The 24,934-nt window shown below is 42.5% G+C and overlaps 1 protein-coding gene and 1 pseudogene across 14 annotated transcripts in view; both read left to right on the plus strand.

Annotated features, from left to right (window-relative positions):
• Positions 1–24,934, plus strand: part of GARIN2 (golgi associated RAB2 interactor family member 2) — a 43,022-nt gene that overhangs the window by 4,180 nt on the left and 13,908 nt on the right. For 9 of the 14 annotated variants that reach the window (XM_054448604.2, XM_054448606.2, XM_054448612.2 and 6 more), the window contains exons 2-6: positions 5,308–5,397; positions 6,178–6,362; positions 11,124–11,323; positions 12,573–13,125; positions 16,265–16,512. In XM_054448604.2, the coding sequence (XP_054304579.1) occupies positions 6,204–6,362; positions 11,124–11,323; positions 12,573–13,125; positions 16,265–16,512 (1,160 nt within the window). In that variant the 5' untranslated portion in view covers positions 5,308–5,397; positions 6,178–6,203. The remainder of the gene's footprint in view (positions 1–5,307; positions 5,398–6,177; positions 6,363–11,123; positions 11,324–12,572; positions 13,126–16,264; positions 16,513–24,934) is intronic. The other 5 variants (XM_054448611.2, XM_054448608.2, XM_054448614.2 and 2 more) reach the window with 2 other exon arrangements.
• LOC129012682 (splicing factor 3B subunit 4-like) lies at positions 7,023–8,381 on the plus strand (annotated as a pseudogene).

A 24,934-nucleotide genomic window follows, 5' to 3' on the forward strand; every position in this document is an offset into this window, starting at 1 on the left:
CAGTGAGCCAAGATCACACCACTGCACTCTAGCCTGGGCGACAGAGCGGGACTCCGTCTCAAAAAAAAAGAGCCATCATGTAATTACAGACAAATAACACAGTAAAAAGACCCAGAATCCAGCTAGTTGGTTTATGAGTGTTCACTATAGAAATCGTTCAACTTTGTCAGAGGTTTGAAACTTTTTATAATAAAATATTGGAGGGAAAAGACCGCATGGTAATGGTCAACAGGAAACATTTGTAGAGGACATTTTAGGGGCATGTACAGACATCCCTCTGAATTAGGCAGTCAGAAAAGCCAACCAAGACAGTGCGACACTGGCTCTTCAGATTCCCACTCTCTCCCCTTCCCAATGGCCATGAACACTCAAGCTGTCACATTTCCAAAAATTTCCAGATGACTGCATTTATCCCCAGGAAAATAAAGGCACCCCACCCCTACCACGGGGTGAACACATCCCATATCCGTATCTAAGAATAGTAGTTCTCGGCCCTAATGGAGCCTTGATCATCCTTGAAACGGTATACACAGATAGGGAAGCCCTGACGACGCCATGGAACGTCTAGAGAAGAGATGAAGTGGCTCCCTCTTGAAACACATACAGCACATTGCCTCTCTGTGCTTGGTTTTCCTACAGAAGAACTAGCATTGGTTTCCGATCTGTAATCCGATTTAATAAGGAATCTCTCTTTTCTTTTACTAAAAGTAGCCAACTACACTTTGTCAAATGAAAATTATACTGTAATTCTGCAGAAAAGTACAACCTAATGTAGCTATCTGCTGAATGAATCACCATTCAGTTGGAATTTGAAAAACAAGAGAAAGGATTGAGAGGGAGAAAAAGTACTGGTTAAAAGAAGTAACAAAGACCGCAAGGGATCAGCTAGTGATAGGACGAGCTCATTCATCTCAAATAAAACTCCATTCTTTGTGCCATCCTTGCTCTGCAGGGCAGCAAAAGCCCTTCCCTGCAACATAGCTCTGCATCCTGCCTGCTTAATTAGATGAATAGGACATTGAATGGGCCTAGCAAAAGGCAAACATTATTGGAAAAATATAAGCTATGATTGTGAAGATTAATACACAGTCCTGGTAGAATAAATTGTGACGAAAGATTCCATGTGTCTGTGCCGTGGAGCTAGCTCTGTGTTTCCATGCTAGCTCATAACAACCCTGCTTTAGTTCTTTCATTCAACAAGTAGTTTTATTTGTTTCTTTCTTTTTTTTCCCTACCTAACACCTTGAACAAATCAACATGTATTTTTGAGTCACCAAAGCTAATAATGGTATCTTAGTAAGGTGATTGGATCAGAGGGTGGGGTCTGAACTGATTGTCAGGCTTGATTGCCTGTCTCCACTGTGCCTGCACACCAGGAAGGCAGAGCAGAGCGCAAGGAGCTTATCAGGAGAGAACCCAGAAACCATCTGTTTCTTTTTAAAAGAAAATCATTTCTTAAGCATCAGTTTAACCACTGGCCACAATTATTTTGCCACTCTTTACAAGACATTGTCATGTTCCAAATAGCTTGACACCATGATTGATAACTGCTGTTTTAAAAAATAATTTAATGTTATGGGGATATATTAATATATATTACACATATTTTAACATATATTACTTACATATATGTATGTGTGTGTGTGTATATAGATATATAGATATATCTATATCTAGAAATTAAGTTGGCCAAGCACAGTGGCTCATGCCTATAATCCCAGCACTTTGGGAGGCCAAAGCGGGTGGATCACTTGAGCCCAGGAGTTTGAGACTAGCCTGGGCAACACAGGAAGACCCAATTTCTACAAAAAAAAAAAAATGAAAAATTAGCTGAGTATGGTAGCGTGTACCTGTAATACCAACTATTCAGGAAGCTGAGGTGGGAGGATCACTTGGGCTGGGGAGGTTGAGGCTGCAGTGAGCCATGATCACACCACTGCACTCCAGCCTGTGTGACAGAGCAAGACCCTGTCTCAAAAAAAAAAAAAAAAAAAAAAAAAAACACAGAAAGAAAGAAATTAAGTGAAAAATCTATTTGTAAAACTGGAAAGACATATACCAAAACTCGAATACTGTCTCCAGATATTCATAGTGAACCTAAGGCCAGGCACAGTGACTCACATCTATAATCCTAGCACTTTGGGAGGCCAACGTGGGCAGATCGCTTGAGCTCAGGAGTTCGAGACCAGCCTGGGCAACATGGTGAAATCCCGTCTCTACAAAAAAATACAAAAATTAGCCAGGTGTGATGGCACAGGCCTGTGGTCCCAACTACTCGGGAGGCTGAGGTGGGAGGATCACTTGAGCCCGGGAAGTCAAGGCTGCAGTGAGCCAAGATCACTCCATTGCACTCCAGCCTGGGTGACAGAGCAAGACCCTGTAGAAAAAAAAAAAAGAGTGAACCTAGTAAATAGTTAATGTAATTTACCATTGGTAAAATATACGATGATGAAGGGTGTGTGTGTGTGTGTGTGTGTGTGTGCACGCGCCGTGGCCAAAATGATGGCTTCACAGAACCATCCCTCTGTTTTAACAGCCTAAACTATTTTTCCCCCAAGACGGAGTCTTGCTCTGTCACACAGGCTAGAGTGCAGTGGCACAATCTTGGCTCACTGCAACCTCTGCCTCCCAGGTTCAAGAGATTCTCCTGCTTCAGTCTCCCAAGTAGCTGGGATTACAGGCACGTGCCACCACACCCGGTTAATTGTATTTTTAGTAGAGATGGGGTTTCACCATGTTGGTCAGGCTGGTCTCGAACTCCTGACCTGGTGATCCACGTCCCATGTTCAAGTGATTCACCTGCCTCAGTCTCTTGAGTAGCTGGGATTACAGGCACCTGTCACCACGCCAGGCTAATTCTTATATTTTCAGTAGAGTCAGGGTTTCACAACGTTGGCCAGGCTGATCTTGAACTCCTGATCTAAGGTGATCTGCCCACCTTGGCCTCTTAAAGTGCTGGGATTATAGGCATGAGCCACCACGCCCCTCTCAGCCTCAAAGTGCTAGGATTACAGGCGTGAGCCACCACGCCCAAGCCTGGACTAATTAACTAGGATAATCGGAGATGTTGGTGGGGTGAGAGGTGTAGTGCACAGATATCTCAAATCACAATTACAACAAAACCAGGCAAAATTTAGCACATACTTATCAACTATACACATAATCCAAAAGTGTAAAAATAATTCCAGAACAAATATTTAGAACATCACAGCAAAGTTGATAAAAGAGCCTGTTAACACTTTCTGCTCCTCAGCTAACCTCAACTTTGTTCAAAAAGGACGAGAGGGGCGAGACCCAGTCGTGGCTGCAAATATCCTTGAATTCCTTCCTTTCCTCTCACTTCCTCCTCCCTCTCTGTGTCCTGAATCCACAGCTACACCTGTTCCCCTGGGAGATCATCCACTGTTTGCTCTCTGGAAGGAGAATTCTCAGATGCAAGGGATTCTGGAGATCTCCTAAATGACAGCAGTGGAAAGGGCCTTTTGCTATCCCAGCAGCCATGTGGCATCTCCTGATTAGCCAGTGTAAGCCGTAGACACACCCTCCAGTATGCAATATTTTCATTTTCTCAGAGTGAATTGTTTTTCCAAAATGTGCACTCTTTCACTTAACTCTGTATGAACTAGAGTTGACTACTGCATCTCCTCAAATCTAAGATCCACCAATTATAAGATATATTATTATTTTATGTGCCACTAAGAAAGAAAACATGCTGCTAATTATAGAACTTAATGCTTTCTTTTTGGTTGTGTGTGTGTGTGTGTGTGTGTGTGTTTTGAGACAGAGTCTTGCTCTGTCGCCCAGGCTGGAGTGCAGTGGCACGATCTCAGCTCACTGCCATCTCCGCCTCCTGGGTTTAAGCAATTCTCCTGCCTCAGCCTCCCAAGTGGGCCTATATTGAGAGACCTCCTAGAGAGGCCTTTAGAAGTAGCTGGGACTACAGGTGCATGCCACCACACCTGGCTAATTTTTGTGTTTTTTAGTAGAGATGGGGTTTCGCCATGTTGGCCAGGCTGTTCTCAAACTCCTGACCTCAGGTGATCCACCCACCTTGGCCTCCTAAATAATGCTTTCTTATGGGAATTTTCCCACACAATATCTAGCTGTTGTTCCTGTGCCATCATCCTCTGTGCATTTCTTAAAGGGCTCCACTCTAGGACCTTCTTCTAAGCCTCTGGCAAGTTTCATACTGGAGCTTTCTTTTTCTTTTCTTTTCTTTTCTTTTTCTTTTCTTTCTTTTCTTTTCTTTCTTTCTTTCTTTTTTTTTTTTTTTTTTTTTGATGGAGTTTTGCTCTTGTCACCCAGGCTGGAGAGCAATGGCACAGTCTTGGCTCACTGCAACCTCCATCTCTCATGTTCAAGTGATTCTCCTGCCTCAGTCTCCCGAATAGCTGGGATTACAGGCACCTGTCACCACGCCAGGCTAATTTTTATATTTTCAGTAGAGACGGGATTTCATGACATTGGCCAGGCCAGGCTGATCTTGAACTCCTGACCTAAGGTGATCTGCCCGCCTTAGCCTCTTAAAGTGCTGGGATTATAGGCATGAGCCACTGCACCTGCCCAGGAGCTTTCTTAATCTTACTAGAAGATGTCAACAAAAGGTTTTCAGGTAATCGTAAGGAGCACACTTTAAACAGCAATTAAATGCAACCCAGGTAATACAATCTGTACTGCTTCCTTTGCCACATTATCAAATATCCTCATTGGCCATAGGAGCTCAGGATTCCACTGTTTGGCAGTTTCAGGCCAATTATGAGCTATGGACTCATGACTCTGGTTCCACTCACCAAAAGACCACGGTGAGGATCATCAACAACAGCTCAGCTCAGACATAGACAGCAGCCTCGGACTCCGCTTCACCTACCCAGTATACTTAGAAAAACTCTCTTTCTGAGGCCTTGACCTCACACTTGAAATAACAGTAAGGTTTAGAATTGAAATTAGTTTCTTTTGTATACAAATTAGCACTTTTTTTTTCTTTTTGAGACAGGCTCTCGCTCTGTTGCCCAGGCTGGAGTGCAGTGACAAGATCGTAGCTCACTGTAGCCTCAACCTCCCAGGCTCAGGTGATCCTCCAACTTCAACCTCCCAAGTAGCTGGAACTATAGGCATGCACCACCACACCTGGCTAATTTCTGTATTTTTTGTAGAGATAAGATCTTGCTATGTTGCCCAGGCTGTTCTCAAACTCCTGGGCTCAAGTAATCGGCCCATATTGGCCTCCCAAAGTGCTGGGATTATAGGTGTGAGCCATTGTGCCTGGCCTGTATACATTTGATTTTCTTTTTGTTGTTTCTTTTACAGAAGATTTCATCATGAAAAGGAGGAAGCTCAAACTGAAGTGAGTTAAAAACTTCATCTCCTAGAGAGGATTGTGGCTCAGCCTGAGTTGAGGTGAGATTTGATGGTTCTTATAGATAAACCATGTGGTCTGCGTGGCGACATCCTCTCCTGCCCTTTTCTCCTTTCCTTCCTTTCCCTCTTCCTTCTTCTTCTACTGCTTTACTTTCCAAGATTTATTTTCTTCTTTCTCTCTTCTGGAGACTTAATATACTGAAGATGCTGCCTATAGCAGTGATCCCCTTGGCAGCAGGGACCAGTGTTGTGGAAGGCAATTTTTCCACCAACTTAGAGTCTCATAAGGAGCACGCAACCAAGAGCTAAGCCTCAGTTATGGGTGAATAGTCTGGAAAAAGTGTTCTCAGTTTAGTATAGCTTTTATACCCTGCTTACAAAAAGGGATTGGAGAATCCTGCACGATGAAGAGGGTACCATCAATTTGGAAGATAGAAAATAATGGTCTGTGGGGGAATATATTGAAAGACCTCCTAGAGAAGCCTTTCCTGATACCCTAATAGGTGTCTCCAGCCCTATACCCCGGTCATTTTTTACTGTATGTATCTGTTTTCAAGTCCTGATAGTCCCTATCATCCAACATCTTGTTTGAGTTTCTTTTGGCTTGCTTACTAGCTGTCTCCCCATAGAGTGTAAGCTGAATGAGGGCAGAGATCTTATCAGTCCTATTTAGATGTATGTATTAATACAAGTGCCTGGTGCAGTGCCAAGCATATCACAGATATTGATAAAATTTGCTGAATTAATAAATAAATGAAGCAACTTAATTATGATATTAAATTCTCTCTGTATCCATTAATTGTGTTTCCATTCCCTCAGTTTTTTTATGTTTATGTGCAAGCGCAATGAAGAAGAACACCAGCAAGTCTACCATGAGGATCAATAAGCAAGATGCTCTCTGCACCCCACACTCCCATGATCCGAGAGATCTTCAAAATATGTTGGATGGAGGAGAGTATGCCCCTTTTGTATCTCCTCCCATGTTAGAGAGCAATTTTATCCAGGTAAATCATATTCAAGGCCTGAGTTAAGTTCCAATAACTTCAGTAATTTTCTCAAATAAAACTGAAAAGGATGGTAGGAGAATTGTTTTAAATGTGCCAAGGGAATGTGTGATACTACTAAAGAGAACAGTTTGGGAACTTTAAAAAACTTGAAATAATTACAATGTTAAAGGACATTTACTTCAAATTTCCCCAAAACTCTTGTGAAGGACTTCTGTCTTAACTCTACCATAATTGCCATTCCATCATAATCTTCCCAAAATTACATGAAGCCGTTTTTGGCATTTCCCGCCACAGGGAAACATACAGATAACTTCTTTCTTAGGCGTAGAAGACATTCTAAAGAACATCTATGACACAACTAGGGATTACAATGAATCTTAACTCCTAGGTCTGAAGGTAAATTGTCAGATGGTGTCAGGGAGAAAAGCTTCCTTCTCATAAGAATGTCCCTACATTATGAATGAAACTGCATTTCTATGCATTTAGGAGCAATGCTAACTTTTCTTTAAACATTCAACATTAAAATATTCAGACAAAGAAATGGTGAAATGAGTTCAATGATAGGGGTCATACCTCTAAAATTCCTAGAAATTCCATAACAAAATCTAGCACTAAACACTGAGCTATTACCTCTAACTCTTAACACATTCGAGAAGCTGCTCAGCTGATTTCACAGAGGCGTGACAAGGGAGGACAACAGACACTTCAAAAGGCAAGAAGAGGATGGCAGGAGCTCTTTTGCCATGGCTGCCAGGCCTATCTCCGAGCGGAACCAGGATGCCACTGTGTACGTGGGGGGCCTGGATGAGAACGTAGTGAACAACTGCTGTGGGAACTGTTTCCCCAGGCTGGACCAGTAGTCAACACCCTCATGCCAAAGGACAGAGTCACTGGCCAGCACCAAGGCTATGACTTTGTGAATTCTTGAGTGAGGATGATGCTGACTATGCCATTAAGATCATGAACATGATCAAACTCTATGGGAAGCCAATACGGGTGAACAAGGCATCAGCTAACAACAAAAACCTGGATGTAGGGGCCAACATTTTCATTGGGAACCTGGACACTGAGATTGATGAGAAGTTGCTTTATGATACTTTCAGCACCTTTGGGGTCATCTTACAAACCCCCAAGATTGTGTGGGACCCTGACACAGGCAACTCCAAAGGTTATGCCTTTATTAATTTTGCTTCATTTGATTGATGCTTCAGATGCAGCAATTGAAGCCACGAACGGGCAGTACCTCTGTAACCGCCCTATCACCGTATCTTATGCCTTCAAGAAGGACTCCAAGGGTGAGCGCCATGGCTTAGCAGCCGGACGACTTCTGGCAGCTCAGAACCCGCTCTCCCAGCCTGACCGCCCTCATCAGCTGTTTGCAGATGCACCTCCTCCACCCTCTGCCCCCAATCCTGTGGTATCATCATTGGGGTCTGGGCTTCCTCCACCAGGCATGCTTCCTCCTGGCTCCTTCGCACCCCCAGTGCCACCTCCTGGAGCCCTCCCACATGGGATACCCCCAGCCATGCCCCACCACCTATGCCTCCTGGGGCTGCAGGACATGACCCTCCATCGGCAGGAACCCCAGGGGCAGGACATCCTGGTCATGGACACTCACAGGCTCACCCATTCCCACCAGGAGGAGTGCCCCATCCAGGGATGTCTCAGATGCAGCTGGCACACCATGGACCTCATGGCTTAGGACATCCCCATTCTGGACCCCCAGGCTCTGGGGGGCAGCCACCACCTCAACCACCACCTGGAATGCCTCATCCTGGACCTCCTCCAATGGGCATGCCCCCTCCAAGGGCCTCCATTCAGATCTCCCATGGGTCATCCAGGTCCTATGCCTCCACATGGTATGTGTGGACCTCCTCCACTGATGCCCCCCTCCATGGATACACTGGCCCTCCACGACCCACACCCTGTGGCTACCAGCCTCTGCCTCCACCCAGACCCACTCCCCAGCCACCAGTTGCCCCTCGAGGCCCGCTTTGGAGCCCTCTCCCTCAGTAAATTCACATTTTCCTTCCTCCTGTTACAGCTTCCCAACATATTTTCGATTCCTTGGACCAATCAGAGATGCTGTAGCTCCTTGGGGCTAAGGTACTAATCCCTTTCGGCATCCCCACCCCATTCCCCTTTTTAATGCAACTTTTTCCACAGGAGGTATTTCTTTTTTACATTGGTCCTGAGTATTTTGCAAATGCACAGAGAAAATAAAACTAAACTCCTTGTTTAAAAAAAAAGTAAAGAGACTTCATCTTCCATAAACACGTTCTCTGCACTCATTCTGCACTCATATTTGAGTACTAGTGTGAGCTACCCACCTCCAGTATACCACAGGCAGGAGGTGAAGCCTCCCGAAACATCTAATGTTTTAGTGATGTCCCTAGAACACATGTGACAAGTCATGATTTGATGTACTTTACCTTATACATACTTCTTTCCTACTGATAATGTTTTTATTTTTTCACCTTTCATCCTGTGCCATTTCCAAGTTAGTTACCTTTTGCACACTCTAATGAAATTACAGAGTACTTGTCCAACATTTGGGGTAGTTAGCAGTCTGTAGGTCAGACATAGCCCCCATCATAATTTGGCAACTCATATCCTTCAAGATGCACAACCCCACCTGGTTAGCATGTCTTTGGCAGAAAGTTACCAAGATTCCTGACTGAACAGGTTTAAATGAAAAAAGAAAAACAATTAGGCTGGGTGCAGTGGCTCATGGCTATAATCCCAGCACGTTGGAAGGACAAGGCGGGAGGATCGCTTGAGGCCAGGTTCAAGACTGGCCTGGGCAACAAGTGAGATCCCATCTCTAAAAACATTTTTAAAAATTAGCAGGGTGCAGTGCTGCACACCTATATTCCTAGCTACTCGGGAGGCTGAGGAGGGAGGATTGCTTAAGCCCAGGAGCTCCAGGCTGCAGTGAGCTAGGATGGCGCTACTGCACTCCAGCCTGGATGATAAGACTTTGTCTCTAAAAACAAACAGATAAATATTTTTAAAAATTTTAAAAGAAAGCAATTATCTCAAATAGAGTGAAAGAGCCCCAGGGCATCAGCTCACTCCCAGTAGAAGACTCAGGTTCTCTCTTTTTGCTCTGTCACCTTCGAGCCAGCTCCCCTCAGGGCATCACATCCAAACAGGACAATAACAGCTGCCAGCAGTAGAAGATATTCATCTCTGTCTCCTGGTGGCTCTGAGAAAGGTTTTCCAGGGTTGGAGGAGACCTCCTCTATGTCTTGCTGGTCACATGCCACTGCTGAAACCAGTCACTGGCAAGGGGTGGAGTGGAACCACCACTACCCATTTAAGTTAATCAGGATTTAATCCCTGAGCTGGGTCATTATCCCTGAGCCAGGATTCTGTTAATCCGGAAGAAGAGGGGCACAGTTTGGGTAGGTTATCAATCATGTGAGCTACAACCTCTTTCTTTCAATGATGTATTTTTTAATTGAACCAGTTATTATACAGCTGAGAAACCACAGTGTAGCTCCTCTCTGCCTTCCTTCATTTCCCTGTCTGCCCATCCTCCAGTCTCTTCTTCTACCAAGTAGCAGAGATTTTATTGGCCAAGTTTCTTGGACTTTGGGGTTTTTATACATGCAGAGGCCTCTCCTCTCCACCCAGCCAGTTTATCTCCCACATAGTTCAGGTATCGGCTGATACCTGAACTTCCTCAGGGAAGACTTCCGTGGAAGACTTCCATGACTCCATATCCAGGGGTGTGCCGGAACTGGTCGATTGGTACGTGTTCAGGAAATTTGCAAGTCAGTTGTTAAACACAGCCATTATTAAAAATTAAATTATAGGCCAGGCGCAGCGGCTCACTCCTGTAATCCCAGCACTTTGGTAGGCCAAGGTGGGTGGATCACCCGAGGTCAGGAGTTCGAGACCAGCCCCGCCAACATGGTGAAGCCCCGTCTCTCCTAAAAATACAAAAAATAGCCAGGATTGTTGGCACGTGCCTGTAATCCCAGCTACTTGGGAGGCTGAGACAGGAGAATCACTTGAACCCGGGAGGCGGAGGTTGCAGTGAGCCGAGATCGCGCCACGGTACTCTAGCCTGGGCAACAGAACGAGACTCCACCTAAAAAAAAAAATTAAGTTCTTAAAAATTAAATTTTATAAACTTATATTATATCTAAAATAAGGGCAGTAAATATTCAAAACTCATCATTCCTATTCTTTTACTACATTTTACTATTGTCTATACTTCTAAGGTTATACATATAAGAAAAGTTTGGCAAGAGTTTATGGAATTTATTAATTGGCTCTATGGAATTTAAACTAAAGACTAAAGAATATTGCATATTATTTGTAAATTTGTGTGCTACTTGTCTTTTATGTCAGTAACATTTTAAACTTATGTGTAAATGTGTGTACCTCCCAAGACCTAGCTGTTACCAGAACATCACTGCCTGTCTCCCCACTCTAAGCTAAGTCAAGTCCTCTGTTATGTGCTCCCGTAACATCCTGAACTTGTACTTGGTAAAACTTCTTACAGTAATAATTAGTCACATACTTAAATTGTTTAATGTTTGCCTTCCCTGGTAGACCCCCACGGGTCAGAGACCGTGTCTGTTCCCTGCGGTATCTCCAAGAATTAGCATGAGCAAGTGAAGGAACAAACACATCATGGTTCATTCCTCCTTTATTTCCTGCCCTGTCTTACACTTCTCAGGCAAGCAAGGTTGTCAAAGCCACACATTTCATCATATAACGCCTTTTCCTGTTTTCTGCACTCAGGTCAACAGAAGAGGTGAATCCATTTACCTTCATAACCGAGCCAACTGGGTGACCGTAGGCATCTGTTCTTCCAGCTCCACCCACAAGATCCCCAATGTGATGCTACTGGCACATCTGACACCTGGTGCCCAAAAAGATACAGAACCCCTGTTTAAAAGTCTCCTGACATCTCCTCCTGCAGAGAAACTGGTGCTCACCAGGTGAGTTACAAAGAGAAGAGGTTAAAGATCTCTCAGAAGATGTGCATTACCCCTGTGGATCTGAAAATGGAAACACTGATGACAATTGCGCCAATGGAGCATGTCACTCGCATTCCCTGCTGCAAATGACAAAGAGGAGCATCCTTGAAGATGGGTGAAATCATGTATGACAATGGGTATCAAACAGGCAGTTAATTTTAAAAAACTAAACCTAATTAACAGGAACTGAAGACTCATAATAAACTGCCTTTCTAGAACATGCCTCCTCTTCCACAGCATCCCAGCTTCCAGCAGAATTAGCTCTGGTCTTGTCTCAGCCACTAACTTGGTCTATGATCATGAGCAAATTGGTTAACTTTAAGTCAATTTTGAAGGATTAATTTAAATGGACACTTTCTCTTGGTAAATAGTTGACATTCTGACATGTTTTGTTTTTGAGATGGAGTCTTGCACCGTCACCCAGGCTGGAGTGCAGTGGCACGATCTTGGCTCACTACAACCTCCACCTCCCAGTTCAAGCGATTCTCCTGTCTCAGCCTCCCAAGTAGCTGGGACTACAGGCACACACCACCACGCTCAGCTAATTTTTGTATTTTTAGTAGAGACAGGGTTTCACCATATTGGTCAGGCTGGTATTGAACTCCTGACCTCAGGTGATCCACCCGCCTTGGCCTCCCAAAGTGCTGGGATTACAGGTGTGAGCCACTGCACCCAGCCCATTCTGACGTTTTTATACATCAGAGCCTTAGGCATATGATTAAGATGAGATGGTCCTCAGGAGCCCCTACCCAGATCTATCTGGGAGGTAAGTCTGGTGTCTTGAGTCTCACTCTTCAAACTACTATAAAATATAAGAAAGAGGCTGGGCATGGTGGCTCACATCTGTAATCCCAGTACTTTGGGAGGCCAAGGCAGGTGAATTGCTTGAGCCCAGGCATTCAAGACCAGCCTGGGCAACATGGTGAAACCTTGTCTCTACAAAAAAAATGCAAAAATTAGCCAGGCGTTGGTGGTACATACCTGTTGTCCCAGCTACTCGGGAGGATGAGGTGGGAGGATCACTTAGGCACAGGAAGTCGAGGCTGCAGTGAGCCATGATCGCATCACCACTGCACTCCAACCTGGGCAACAGAGTGAGACCTTGTCTCAAAACAAACAAACAAACAAATATATATATATATATAAGAAAGGCCTTTTTATAAGCCTCCAGTCAGGTCTCCAGATGATGTTACTGTGTGCTTGTTTGCAGGTTTCTCCCCCTGCAGTTTGTGACTCTTTCTGTGCATGACGCGGAGAACATGCGCCTGAAAGTAAAGCTGGTGAGTGGTCGAGCCTACTACTTACAGCTCTGCACCTCTGCATATAAACAGGACACCTTGTTTTCTCAATGGGTGGCCCTCATCTCCCTCTTGAATCAGGAGAAAGCCAAAGTTTCCAAAGTGTCGGAGGTTTCAAGTCTCTCAGGAATTACAAATAGCACAGACATCACAGGCTCCACAGATGTGATGGATATCACCGCGTTCACAGCCATCCTGACCCCGTACATGTATGCAGGTACAGGCCCTGAACATGTCAGGGACAGCATAGATTTCTCAGAATTCACAGACATCACCGACATCACAGATGTCACAGATCTTCCAGAAAATGAGGTCCCAGAGGTCCCGGATGTAAGAATTGTCACAGAAGTCATAGAAGTCAGAGAAGCCACGGAAGTCACAGACAGCTCTGATATTACAGACTGCTCGGGAGTCACAGTGGTGTTTGAAAACAATGACTTAATCAGGGCCAAGCAAGAGGAGAAGGTACGTGTCACCGAAGACTTTCATGCTTTAGTAATCGAGAACTAGAGGGATTACCGAGATCATACTTCTTGGTTAACTGACATTGATTATCAAAATGCTATGGAACCTACCTACTCTGAGTAACCTAATTTTAATAGTGAGGTTCAATCTCTGAACCCTGGTATAAAGGAGTTGTAAGATGTCTCCTGAAATAGGCAGTGACCACCCTTAACATAAATCTTAGCCCAGCATCAGAAATGGAAAGAATTTTGGAATCAGAATCAGAACCAAGTTAGACTCTCAACCTGCGGCTCATATTACTTGTGTGACTTCGCCCAAGTCACAGAATCCACATAAGCCTCAGTTTCCTCACTTCTAAAATAAGGATATTAATACAATGTAAGGGTTAATTTCTGGTTTAAAAATATATAGCAGTACCCAGTACCTTGAAGGATGGGATGGAATTTCGATGGGTAAACATGAGGATGGAAATAGGATAATAAAAAACAAAACAAAGTGAGTGGCTTTAGAAAAGCCCAGACAGTGGAAAAACAGAGTCACGTCCAAAAATATTGCGTTCAGTTGGGCTAGAGAATAATATATGTGGAGAATAGTAGAATATAGGACTAGAAAGTTGCTTAAAAACCTTGAGAGCCAAATTTAAAAGTGAGAACTTCACTCTTTGGGCAAACCTTAGTGACCAAAGTCTCCTGTGTAAGGGAATGAAGGAGCTGTGTTTTTAAAAGATTAATCTAATGGCAGGATGGATTATAGGTAAAGAGATCTGTTTGAAGACTGCTGCTGAAAAACTTCCTCTAGGTCCACAATAGAAAAAAGGCTGGTGCAGTGGCTCACATCTGTAATCCCGGCACTTTGGGAGGCCAAGACAGGTGGATTGCTTGAGCTTGGGAGTTCAAGACCAGCCTGGGAAACATGGCAAAACCCCATCTCTACTAAAAATACAAAAATTAGCTGGCCATGGTGGTGTACGCCTGTAGTCCCAGCTACTAGGGAGGCTGAGGTGGGAGAATTACTTGACCCTTGGAGGCAGAGGGTGCAGTGAGCCGAGATCGTGCCACTGCTCTCGAGCCTGGGTGACAGAGTCACACCCTGTCTCAAAAAACACAAAAGAAAAGAAAAGAAAGATGGTAGGGATGGGCGCAGTGGCTCATGTCTGTAATCCCAGCACTTTGGGAGACCGAGGCGGGCAGATCACCTGAGGTCAGGAGTTTGAGACCAGCCTGGCCAACATGGCAAAACCCCGTCTCTACTAAAAAAATAAAAATTAGCCGATGTGATAGTGGGTGCCTGTAATCTCAGCTACCTGGGAGGCTGAGGCAGGAGAATTGTTTGAACCCGGGAGGCGGAGGTTGCAGTGAGCCAAGATCGTGCCATTGCACTCCAGCCTGGGCAACAGAGTGAGACCCTGTCTCAAAAAACAAACAAACAAAAAAATCTAATTTTTAATTAGGAAAAATTCAAATAGTTCTACACAATTTTTAATGACAGGAGGAAAATGCTTATAATAAAACGTTAAGTGAAAAAGGTAGGAGACAGAACTTCAAGATGATCTAAGTAGACATAAAGTAAATAGACAGAAAGATCAGGGTGAAATGTGCATAGAAGTAGTTGTTTCTGGGCAGTGGCATCATACAAGCAATAATTTATTATTATTATTATTATTATTATTATTATTATTATTATTATTATTATTTTGAGACAGTCTCACTCCGTTGCCCAGGCTGGTGAGATCTCGGCTCACTGCAACCTCCACCTCTCAGGTTCAAGCGATTCTTTTGCCTCAGCCTTCCAAGTAGTTGGGATTACAGGCGCCCACCACATGCCCAGTTAATTTTTGTATTTTTAGTAGAGATGGGGTTTTTCCATGTTGCCCAAGCTGGTCTCAAACTCCTGGCCTCAAGTGATCCACCTGCCTTGGCAAGCAATAATATTCTATCTTTAGCTTTATTCATGATAGGATTTTCCAAATATGCTATAATAAATATGTATGACTTTCATTGTCAGGGAAAAGTGAAGTTTTATCCTTAAGGAAGAATATTATTACATCATTTTTAAGGAAATGTAGTAGAGGTGTATTAGGCCATTCTTGCATTGCTATAAAGAAATATCTGAAGCTGGGCAATTAATAAAGAAAAGAGGGTTAATTGGCTCATGGGTCTGTAGGTGGTAAAGGAAGCACAATGCTGGCATCTGCTTCAGGTGAGGGCCTCAGGGAACTTACAATAGTGCGGAAGAGAAGGGGAGCCAGCACATCACATGGCCAGAGAGAGAGCAAAAGAGAGAGGAAGGAGGTGCCAGGCTCTTTTAAACAACCAAATCTCGCATCAACTTAGAGTGAAAACTCACTCATTATGGTAAGGACAGCACCAAGCCATTCACGAGGGATCTGCCCCCAAGACCTAAACACCTCCCACTAGGCCCACTTCCAACATTGGAGGTCACATTTCAACATGAGATTTTCAAGTGACAAAACATCCAAACCATATCAAGAAGTAATGGACTAGGCAGGGGCAGTGGAAAGAAGAAGGTGCAGACATGAAGGACATTAGAAAGTTGGCTTTAGGGCCTGCTGACCAACTGCCTTGGGCCCTGAGTGATTCTGATCAAATCAGAGAGCGGCTAGGAGAGGTGATACATTAACAGAAATTGGGAAATTAGGAGGAAGGGGGGATTTTAGAGTATTAAGTTTTAGATACAGGTTCTAAGTCTTTTGACAAAAAAAAAAAATTTCTTTTATATTATGAGCCCCCAATCTCTGTAACCTATCAGATGCTCTAATTAAGACCAAACTCAGACTGGGGAATCAGTGGCATTTCTGGGAAACTTTTCTTGTGCTGACAATTCACAGAGAAGTACTGTAATTAGATGCCAACTGTCTTCTGTGAGGTGACAACATGAGCTGAGGAACATGTGTCAGGCTGCAGTGGCGCAGGCCCTGGCTCCCACACAGCCTGCCGCCAACACACCCGGGGCTCTCCCCATGGTCGTGCCATTCTAAGCCTCACTCCCTCCTTACTACTCCTCACAGGCGTTCAGTGACGATGAATGAAATGGTGCCTGTATTCGATACTGTTCCACAAACACCTATTACCTGATGCTCTCCTGTTACCTGATTTGCTGCTGCTTTTTATTTTTAAAGGAAAAACTGAAAAACATTCTGAAGCCTGGGTGTCTACAAGGTACAAAAAGTAAGAGTGAGTTGAAAGAATCCTCAAAACATGTCACCGTCTCAAACATAACACTGACTTTTGAAGGTAAAAGATATTTTCAAACTACCTTGACTCCAGTAGAAAGTGAGGCAAATACATCCAAGGAGATGGAGGATAAGACCTCTGAAGAAAAGATGCCTGATTTTCAGAGCACAGCTCTCAAGGCTGAAGAATCCAGGTATGTGAGGCAGGAATGTGCCAAAGGAATTCTAAGACATGGAATATTAATAAAGTGTGTGCTTTAGTCTCTTAACTCAGGCATCTGCCACTGAAGATTCTCAGAGACAGATATAGTGTAACTGAATGATGATATAGTCAACTCTGACCCACATTTGGTTCAACCTTGGCTAAGTTTTATTTTCATGCCAACTTGTCATGTTACTCAGTTGGCATTCTGGGGTGTCTACCTGATGTCAGTTGTTGTATGTGCTTCAGGAAATATAACAGAGGCCGGGTGCAGTGGCTCACACCTGTAATCCCAGCACTTTGGGAGGCTGAGGCAGGTGGATCGCCTGAGGTCAGGAGTTCAAGACCAGCCTGGCCAACATGGCAAAATCCCATCTCTACTAAAAAATTAGCCGGGAGTGGTGGTGGGCGCCTGTAATCCCAGCTACTCGGGAGGCTGAGGCATGAGAATTGCTTGAACCCTGGAGGTGGAGGTTACAGTGAACTGAGATCGCACCACTGCACTCCAGCCTGGGCGACAGAGAAACACTCTGTGTCGAAAAAAAAAGGAAAATAGAATCACAGTGTTCACATATTTTGGAGTTGGGGCATTGACTTCAATAGTGATTATGGGTACTTGTAATTTTATTAAAGATACATCTCTATACTTCCCTATATTTTCTTCTATACATATTCTCTATGTATCCCTTATCCTTCTCTGCACTTCCAACTAATAACTTTTTTGCTTTTTCTTTTTTAAAGACTAGTCAAGTGCAGTAATGAGAAAAGGAAAAAGTTAATTCTACTTGTGACAATAAATGCTAAAATCTTAGTCTTAGCAGGGAAAATACAGCAAGTGTATAAAATTAAGGGAATGGTTAATATTAATCATTATTAAAATATAGAAGAGTAGAATAGCCATGATACTATGAATATATTTGATAAAGTTTGATATTCTTTTTTTTTTTTTTTTTTTTTTTTTTGAGACGGAGTCTCGCTCTGTCGCCCAGGCTGGAGTGCAGTGGCGCGATCTCGGCTCACTGAAAGCTCCGCCTCCCAGGTTCACGCCGTTCTCCTGCCTCAGCCTCCCGAGCAGCTGGGACTACAGGCGCCCGCCACCATGCCCGGCTAATTTTTGTATTTTTAGTAGAGATGGGGTTTCACCATGTTAGCCAGGATGGTCTCAATCTCCTGACCTGATGATCCGCCCACCTTGGCCTCCCAAAGAGCTGGGATTACAGGCGTGAGCCACCGCGCCTGCTCTGTTTGATATTCTTGATCACAGAAAAGATCCACATAGTTGTGAGTTTTCCTTTAGCACAATAAAGAATATTTACCACAAACCAGAGCCTATATTATTTTTAATGAAGAAATTTATAATTGTTCTATTTAGAACTTAGAACACAACACGGTGAAAACCCCATCTCTACAAAAACTACAAAAATTAGCCAGGAGTGGTGGTACATTCCTGTAGTTCCAGCTACTGGGGAGGCTGAGGTGGGAGGATGGCTTGAACCCAAGAGGTCAAGGCTGCAGTGAGCCACGATTGTGCCACTGCACTCCAGCCTGGGTGACAGAGTGAGACCCTGTCTCAAACAAAAACAAAACTGAGAACAAATTAGGAATGTTCCCATTAACATTTCTATGTAATATAAAAGTTTCTAGCAATCTGATAGGGCTCAGAAATACAAAGAAAATTATGAATTTTTAAAATCACTCTTTGCAAGTGGCAACTCATATTTAGAAAATTTGAGAATCAACAAAATTTTAGTTTCTTTTGGAAGGTCACAGATTATAAGGTAAACACAAAAAATAGTTTTAATTTGCATGCCAAAAATATACTGAAGAAAGGGTGTATTTTTCAATAGCAACAACAAAAAGCAAACATTTAGTGAGGCTGATACTCTTATCTATATAAATGGCATTATAAAACTTTAATGGCAGAAATAAAAGACAACTTGAATAAGGAAAACTAGATTCTTCTTCTGCATAAGTAGATTTAAATACAATACCAATTAACATCTCAATAAGATATCTCATAGAAATCATAAAATTGTATTAAAAAAGGATGTGGAAAAGATAGGGGTAAACATCTCAAGGCAACAGGGTAGGAGGGGAGAGAGGGGTAAAGCACTACACATTGACTACGGCGTACAGTGCTTGGGTGATGAGTGCACCAAAATCTTGGAAATCACCACTAAAGAACTTATTAATGTAACAACAACAACAAAAATCAGAAACTGGACCATTAGGTTCACATTTAAAACTGTTTTTAAAAATTCACTGACCAGTTGAGTGCTTAGCATTGCACTCAACCTGGCTTGGTTGAGGATAAATAATGTCAGCCTCCCCGTTCTGGGCCAGTGCTGATAGATACTTAATCATGCATTTGGAGACTGTTGTTTCTGGCTCATGTATTGCAGGCTCTTAGCTGCTTTCTCTGTTTCATTTGTTATGTATTTAATCTTATAAGCTGCCTATCATTGGCTTGTACAGAGGATAAAGCTAAGATGATGGCAGGATAGTCTCCAGTTCTTTCACTTAAAGTTTTTATCTTCCCAACTGGATTATAAGCACTTTGCAGGCAGGGAGCACTCTTTTTTGTAAGGTATCCTTCACACCTCTTAGAACACATGCTGGACACAGAGAAGGGCTCAAAGCTGGCTTGGTGAATTAAAAGAACAATGGTAATATGTTACTATAATATTAGGAACTATTTTGTACATGGTGAAAAGATTTTCATTATAAACTTGGGACTTACAAAGACTGCCTAATGTAAAGGAAAGCAGAAATGCTAGGATCACTGTTTTGCATTGTTAAAAAATATTCTATTATGCATTCAAAAAACAGTTTTCCATTTCCTATGCTATTCTTTCTAATTCAGCATGTTTGATTTTCCATAGTAAAAAGTTAAAGAAAAGAAATATCAAGGAAACAATTGGGATGAAAATGTCTAAGAGCTACTCAGTCCTATAAAATATTAAGCCGTGTTATAATTAAATGGCCATCAGAACTACCAGTGCAAAGTTTAGAATATAGAAATAAAGACATAACCAGGCACAAGGGCTCATGCTTGTAATGCTAGCACTTTGGGAGTCTGAGGTAGGACGACAATCCTGGGCAACTTACCGAGACCCTGTCTCTACAAAAAAAATTTAAAAGTAGCCAGGTGTGATGGCACTTGACTATTGTCTTAGCTACAGGGAAGCTGAGGCAGGAGGATCTCTTGAGCCCAGGAGTTCAAGGTTACAGTAAGCTATGAACATGTCACTGCACTCCAGCCTGTCTCAAAAAAAAAAGAAAAGAAAAGAAACAAAAATAGATCCAAACTGACATGAATTCAAAAGAAGCATGGAAAGAGGCCGGGCACAGTGGCTCACGCCTGTAATCTCAGCATTTGGGAGGCTGAGGCGGGTAGATTACGAGGTCAGGAGTTCAAGACCAGCCTGGCCAAGATGGTGAAACCCTGTCTCCACTAAAAACTACAAAAATTAGCCAGGCACGGTGGCGGGCACCTGTAATCCCAGCTACTCGGGAGGCTGAGGCAGGAGAATTGCTTGAACCCAGAAGGCAAAGGTTGCAGTGAGCCAAGATCACGCTACTGCATTCCAGCCTGGGTGACAGAGTAAAACTCCATCTCAAAAAAAGAAGAAAAAAAAAAGAGAAGCACGGAAAAAGCAAAATTCTAGGAAAATGTTGGTCAAAGATTTATGATGTACCATAAAAAAATTTCAGATAGTAAAAGAGTAAATTATTTTAAAACTATAATGAGCCAGAAGAAAATGAAATGGTATCATTGCCTCATTTACAGAGGAAAGATCATTTATTGTCCACTGATACAATAAAAGTAATTTTCAATGGCAGAGTTTACGTGATTCACTCAAAAATATTTATGAGCACTTCCTATGCCCTAGGCACTGGGGATACAGCAGCAAAAATGATCAAGTCCCTATCCCATGGAGTGTTTTATTCTAGTGGGGGACACAGATAATAAACCAATACAATATGTTATGCCAGCTGGAATGTGCTGTGATGAAAATAAAAAGAGAGAGAGAGAATAGAGAGTGAGAGTGATTAGAAGAGGGTGGAGAGATATTTTATACAGGTGGTCAAGGCCATTTGATCAGAGACCTGAGCAAGTGTGAACCTCTGGGGGAATAGAGTTCCAAGTTGATTGACTGCATAACAATTACAAATCTCTGCCAAACAAATCATTTTAAAAAAATAAATACACTCATATATGTATGACGACAGAGTGGGGGGGAAAAGCATAATAGGCCGGTAGCGGTGGCTCATGCCTGTATTCCCAGCACTTTGGGAGGCCGAGGCAGGCGGATCATGAGGTCAGGAGTTCGAGACTAGCCTGGCCAACATGGTGAAACCCCGTCTCTACTAAAAATACAAAAATTAGCTGGGTGTGGTGGCAGGCGCCTGTAATCCCAGCTACTCGGGAGGCTGAGGCAGGAGAATTGCCTGAACCCGGGAGACTGAAGTTGCAGTGAGCCGAGATCATGCCATTGCACTCCAGCCTGGGTGACAGAGCAAGATTCCATCTCGGAAAAAAAAAAAAACAATGAAAAAGTATAATAGATTACCTTTATATATAAGTAGTTGGTAGGAATTTGTAAGAGATCCAATTAGCAAATGATTTAAGGACATAAATAGAAAATTTACTCCAGAAGACAACTACTTGAGAAGGAATCAACCTCACTAATAATTAAAGAAATACAAGTTAAGCAATTACCAGTTAGCTTTTCATTAGGTGTCAACAACACTCTTGGTGTCACTGTAAATGGTTGTCAATTCAATTCACACCCCAAATGTTTGTACTCCTTTACTTATGGTAACATGTCAAAGAAATAATTCAAAGGGGAAAATAACTTACCTGAACATAGCGTTTCATATGGAAAACCTGTAAGTAATCCAAATGCTCACAACTGGGAAAATGGCTAACCAGGAAATAGTATGTCGATTTCGTGAAACAACAGAACCCCATTAGAAAAAGCCATAGGCAGAATTTCAATGAAAACAGCTATGGCTGGCATGGTTGCTCCTGCCTATAATCCCAGCACTTTGGGAGGCTGAGGCAGGAGGACTGCTTGAGCCCAGGAGTTTGAAACCCACCTGGGCAACACAGGGAGACCCTGTCTCTATTTAAAAAAAAGAAGAAGAAGAAAGAAAAAAGAAAAGAGCTACGTTCATAATAAGGAATTATAAGCTGGAGAAGCAAAATTCCAAAAAATGTAAATACAATGGTATTTTATTTCTATAGTCTGGGAAGAAACCACAGTTTGGGCATAGTTGATGATAAAAGGAATAAATATTTGTTGTAGCTATTGATAGATGTTTCTATTAAACTTTCATTATATAATTGATTACACATATAATTTTAAAAGTAAATTGAATCTAGGATGCATTCATTGGGAGACAGTTTAACACAGCCAATAGAGAATGAACTTTGCCACAGGTCATGATGGCTCAGACCTGTAATCCCAGCACTTAGGGAGGCTGAGGGAGGCAGATAGCTTAAGTCCAGGAGCTCGAGACCAGCCTGGGCCACATGGTGAAACCCTGTCTCTACAAAAATTAGTTAGGTATGGTAGCATGTGTCTATAGTCCCAGCTACTCAGGAGGCTGAGGTGGATCGCCTGAACCTGGGAGGTGGAGGTTGCAGTGAGCTGAGATCGCACCACTGCACTCCAGTCTGGGTGACAGAGTGACACCCTGCCTCAAAAAACAAACAAAAACAGAGAATAAGCTTTGCAGTCAGATCTCTGGGTTCAAATGCTGGCTTCTCTGTCTCATTAGCTCTATGGTCTTGGGCAAGTTACTTCTTCAGGTATGTTTCCTCATTTGTAAAATGGGAATACTATCTACCATGTAGAATTGCTATAAGGATTAAATAGCTGATATTAAAATCCTCACAATACCAGGCACATGGTAACTGTTCAAAATACATCTAGGTATAGATATAGATAAAATATAGGTGGGAGGAAGGAGGGAAAGAGGGAGGAAGATAGGTTCAAGCAAACTGAACAAAAAAACCTAATGTAGATTTGACTCACATTGAATACAGTACAAACATGGTTCTGTACCACACAGGATGTCTGAAGTAATCTTTCCACTATACTACCCAATAAACTGAACCTAGAGAAGAACTGGGGAAAAGAGCACAAAACTGATTAAATATTTTTAGTGTAGTAAAAAAAAATTGAGGTGATAGGAGAATGTTAATAGGTGACAATGACCATATTCAAATGTATGAGAAAGTTCGCAGAAAGCTACATTTACAAAGTAGATTTAAAGTAAATTATTTTAACACAGAGGAAAATTTTATTATTAGGTAATATAGCAATCAATTTAAAAAATAACCTGGGCAAAGTGGTTCACACGCCTGTAATCCCATCAACTGCGGAACCTACAGTGGGAGTACCATCCTGGGCAACTTAACAAAACCCTGTCACTAAAACAAAAGTGGGAGGGTCACTTGAGCCTAGGAGTTTGAAGCTTTGGTGAGCATGATCAAGCCATTGCACTCCAGCCCGGGTGATGGAGCAAGACACTGACTCTTAAATAAATAAATACTTATCATTTATTATATATTGATAAACAACAGAACCAGTTTCTGTAGGTTCTGTACATTGTGAAGTCTGTCCCTGCAAAACTTCTCAAAAATGAACATTAAATCATTTGTCCTGGATAGACTTTAAGCATTCTCCTGCCGGGAGACCCTTTCATGTTTCTTGTAATGTAATCTTAACCACTGTGAAGATCTGCTAAAATGAGTAATAGAATGCATGCTAAAGTCAAATATAGGTGTGCTCTAGGGAATTCCTTGAAAGAGTATAATGAAATGAAAACAGTAAACACACTAGGTACATTGTAAGGTTCTGAGAAGCATAGTGATGAAAGTGCACAGAGGGCTTTGGACATATTAGTTGCTCGGTAAATGATCATTATTGTCACTAATAATTCATTTTTAACAATGTAGATTAAATAAAAAAAGTATCTTCTTTAAAATGGCTCCTCTGACAAAAAATGTATCATAGGGCCAGGGGCAGTGTGTCACCCCTGTAATCCCACGGGCAGATCGCTCAAGCCAAGGAGTTCGAGACCAGCCTGGGCAACATGGCAAAACCCTGTCTCTACAAAAAAATACAAAAATTTAGCAAAGCATGGTGGCATGCGCCTGTAGTCACAGCTACTAGGGAGGCTGAAGTGGAAGGATCACCTAATCCTGGGGGGTTGAGGCTGCAGTGAGCCATGATAGAGCCACTGCACTCCAGCCCGGGTGACAGAGCAAGACCCTGTTGCAAAAAAAAAAAAAAAAAAAAAAAAAAAAAGTGTATACATATATATATATTTACACATATATACAAATAAATATATACACAAAAATATCTTATTCAACTGAGGATTAACTACTCAAAGCTGGTTTTTCTAAAAAGTCTTCTTTCCTAACAAAGTATAGGCCAAGGGAAACAAAGGAAAAGGGTGATCCTTAGGAGAGCCACAAACCTTGAAATCAGAGTAGTTTGCTTTAGCTGCTTGAGCACTGCATTTTTCACAATCCCAGAGCCTCTAGATACAAGTGCCAAGACATTCAAAGTGTTGGCTCTTGGCTGCTCAAGCAAAGCATCGTTAACCATCTAAGGTTTCTATATGAGTTGTTCTCAAAATGAGGACGCTGGACCAGCAGCATCACCTGGGAACTGGTTAAAGACGTAAATGCTTAGGCTTCATCCCATCTTACTGAATCATAAGCTTGGGGATAGGGCATAGAATTCTGTGTTTTAATAGACCTCCAAGTGATTCTAATGCGCACTCAGATTTGAGAACCATTTCCTTAGGAGAAGCCAGTCATATCTATCAAGCAAGGATTCCTTTCTCACAATGGCTTCTCCTGAAGCCCTACAGTCAAAATAAGGATTCTGCTTTTATAGCTGTGGAAAGAACTATAGCCTCACCAGGAATCTTCCAGGGAGCTTTCTTCCAGGACTAGGAGCTCAAAAAGATAAACTATGGTTCAATGTGTGAATTGCTGTTATCACCCACAGACATTTTCCTACTTTTACTGAGGACACAGAAGTCACTGAAATAAATTTCTCCCCAGAACACTGATCTATTGTTTTTTTTTTTTATGATAACCACTGAGCTATTTCAGTGTAAGTAAACAATGACAGAAGGGCAACTTGTAAGTCTGATGTGTTAGAAGAGAAAGTAAAAAGATTAAAAAACAACAACAACAACAGGAGAGAGTGAGAGTAAAGTAGGAAGAGAAAAACAGAAACCATTAGTCAGAAATAGGAAAGGGATACAGGAATATAAGATGCAGAAGGATAGAGGCAGGTGCTGCTCAGTGGAAAACGTACCTTTCACTACAATACATGAGTATGGCTTTATTAGAAAAGCATAAGATTTATTTTTAAAAAAAG

This window comes from Pongo pygmaeus, chromosome 15 (genome assembly GCF_028885625.2).
Source record: "Pongo pygmaeus isolate AG05252 chromosome 15, NHGRI_mPonPyg2-v2.0_pri, whole genome shotgun sequence".
Taxonomy (NCBI): Eukaryota; Metazoa; Chordata; class Mammalia; order Primates; family Hominidae; genus Pongo; species Pongo pygmaeus.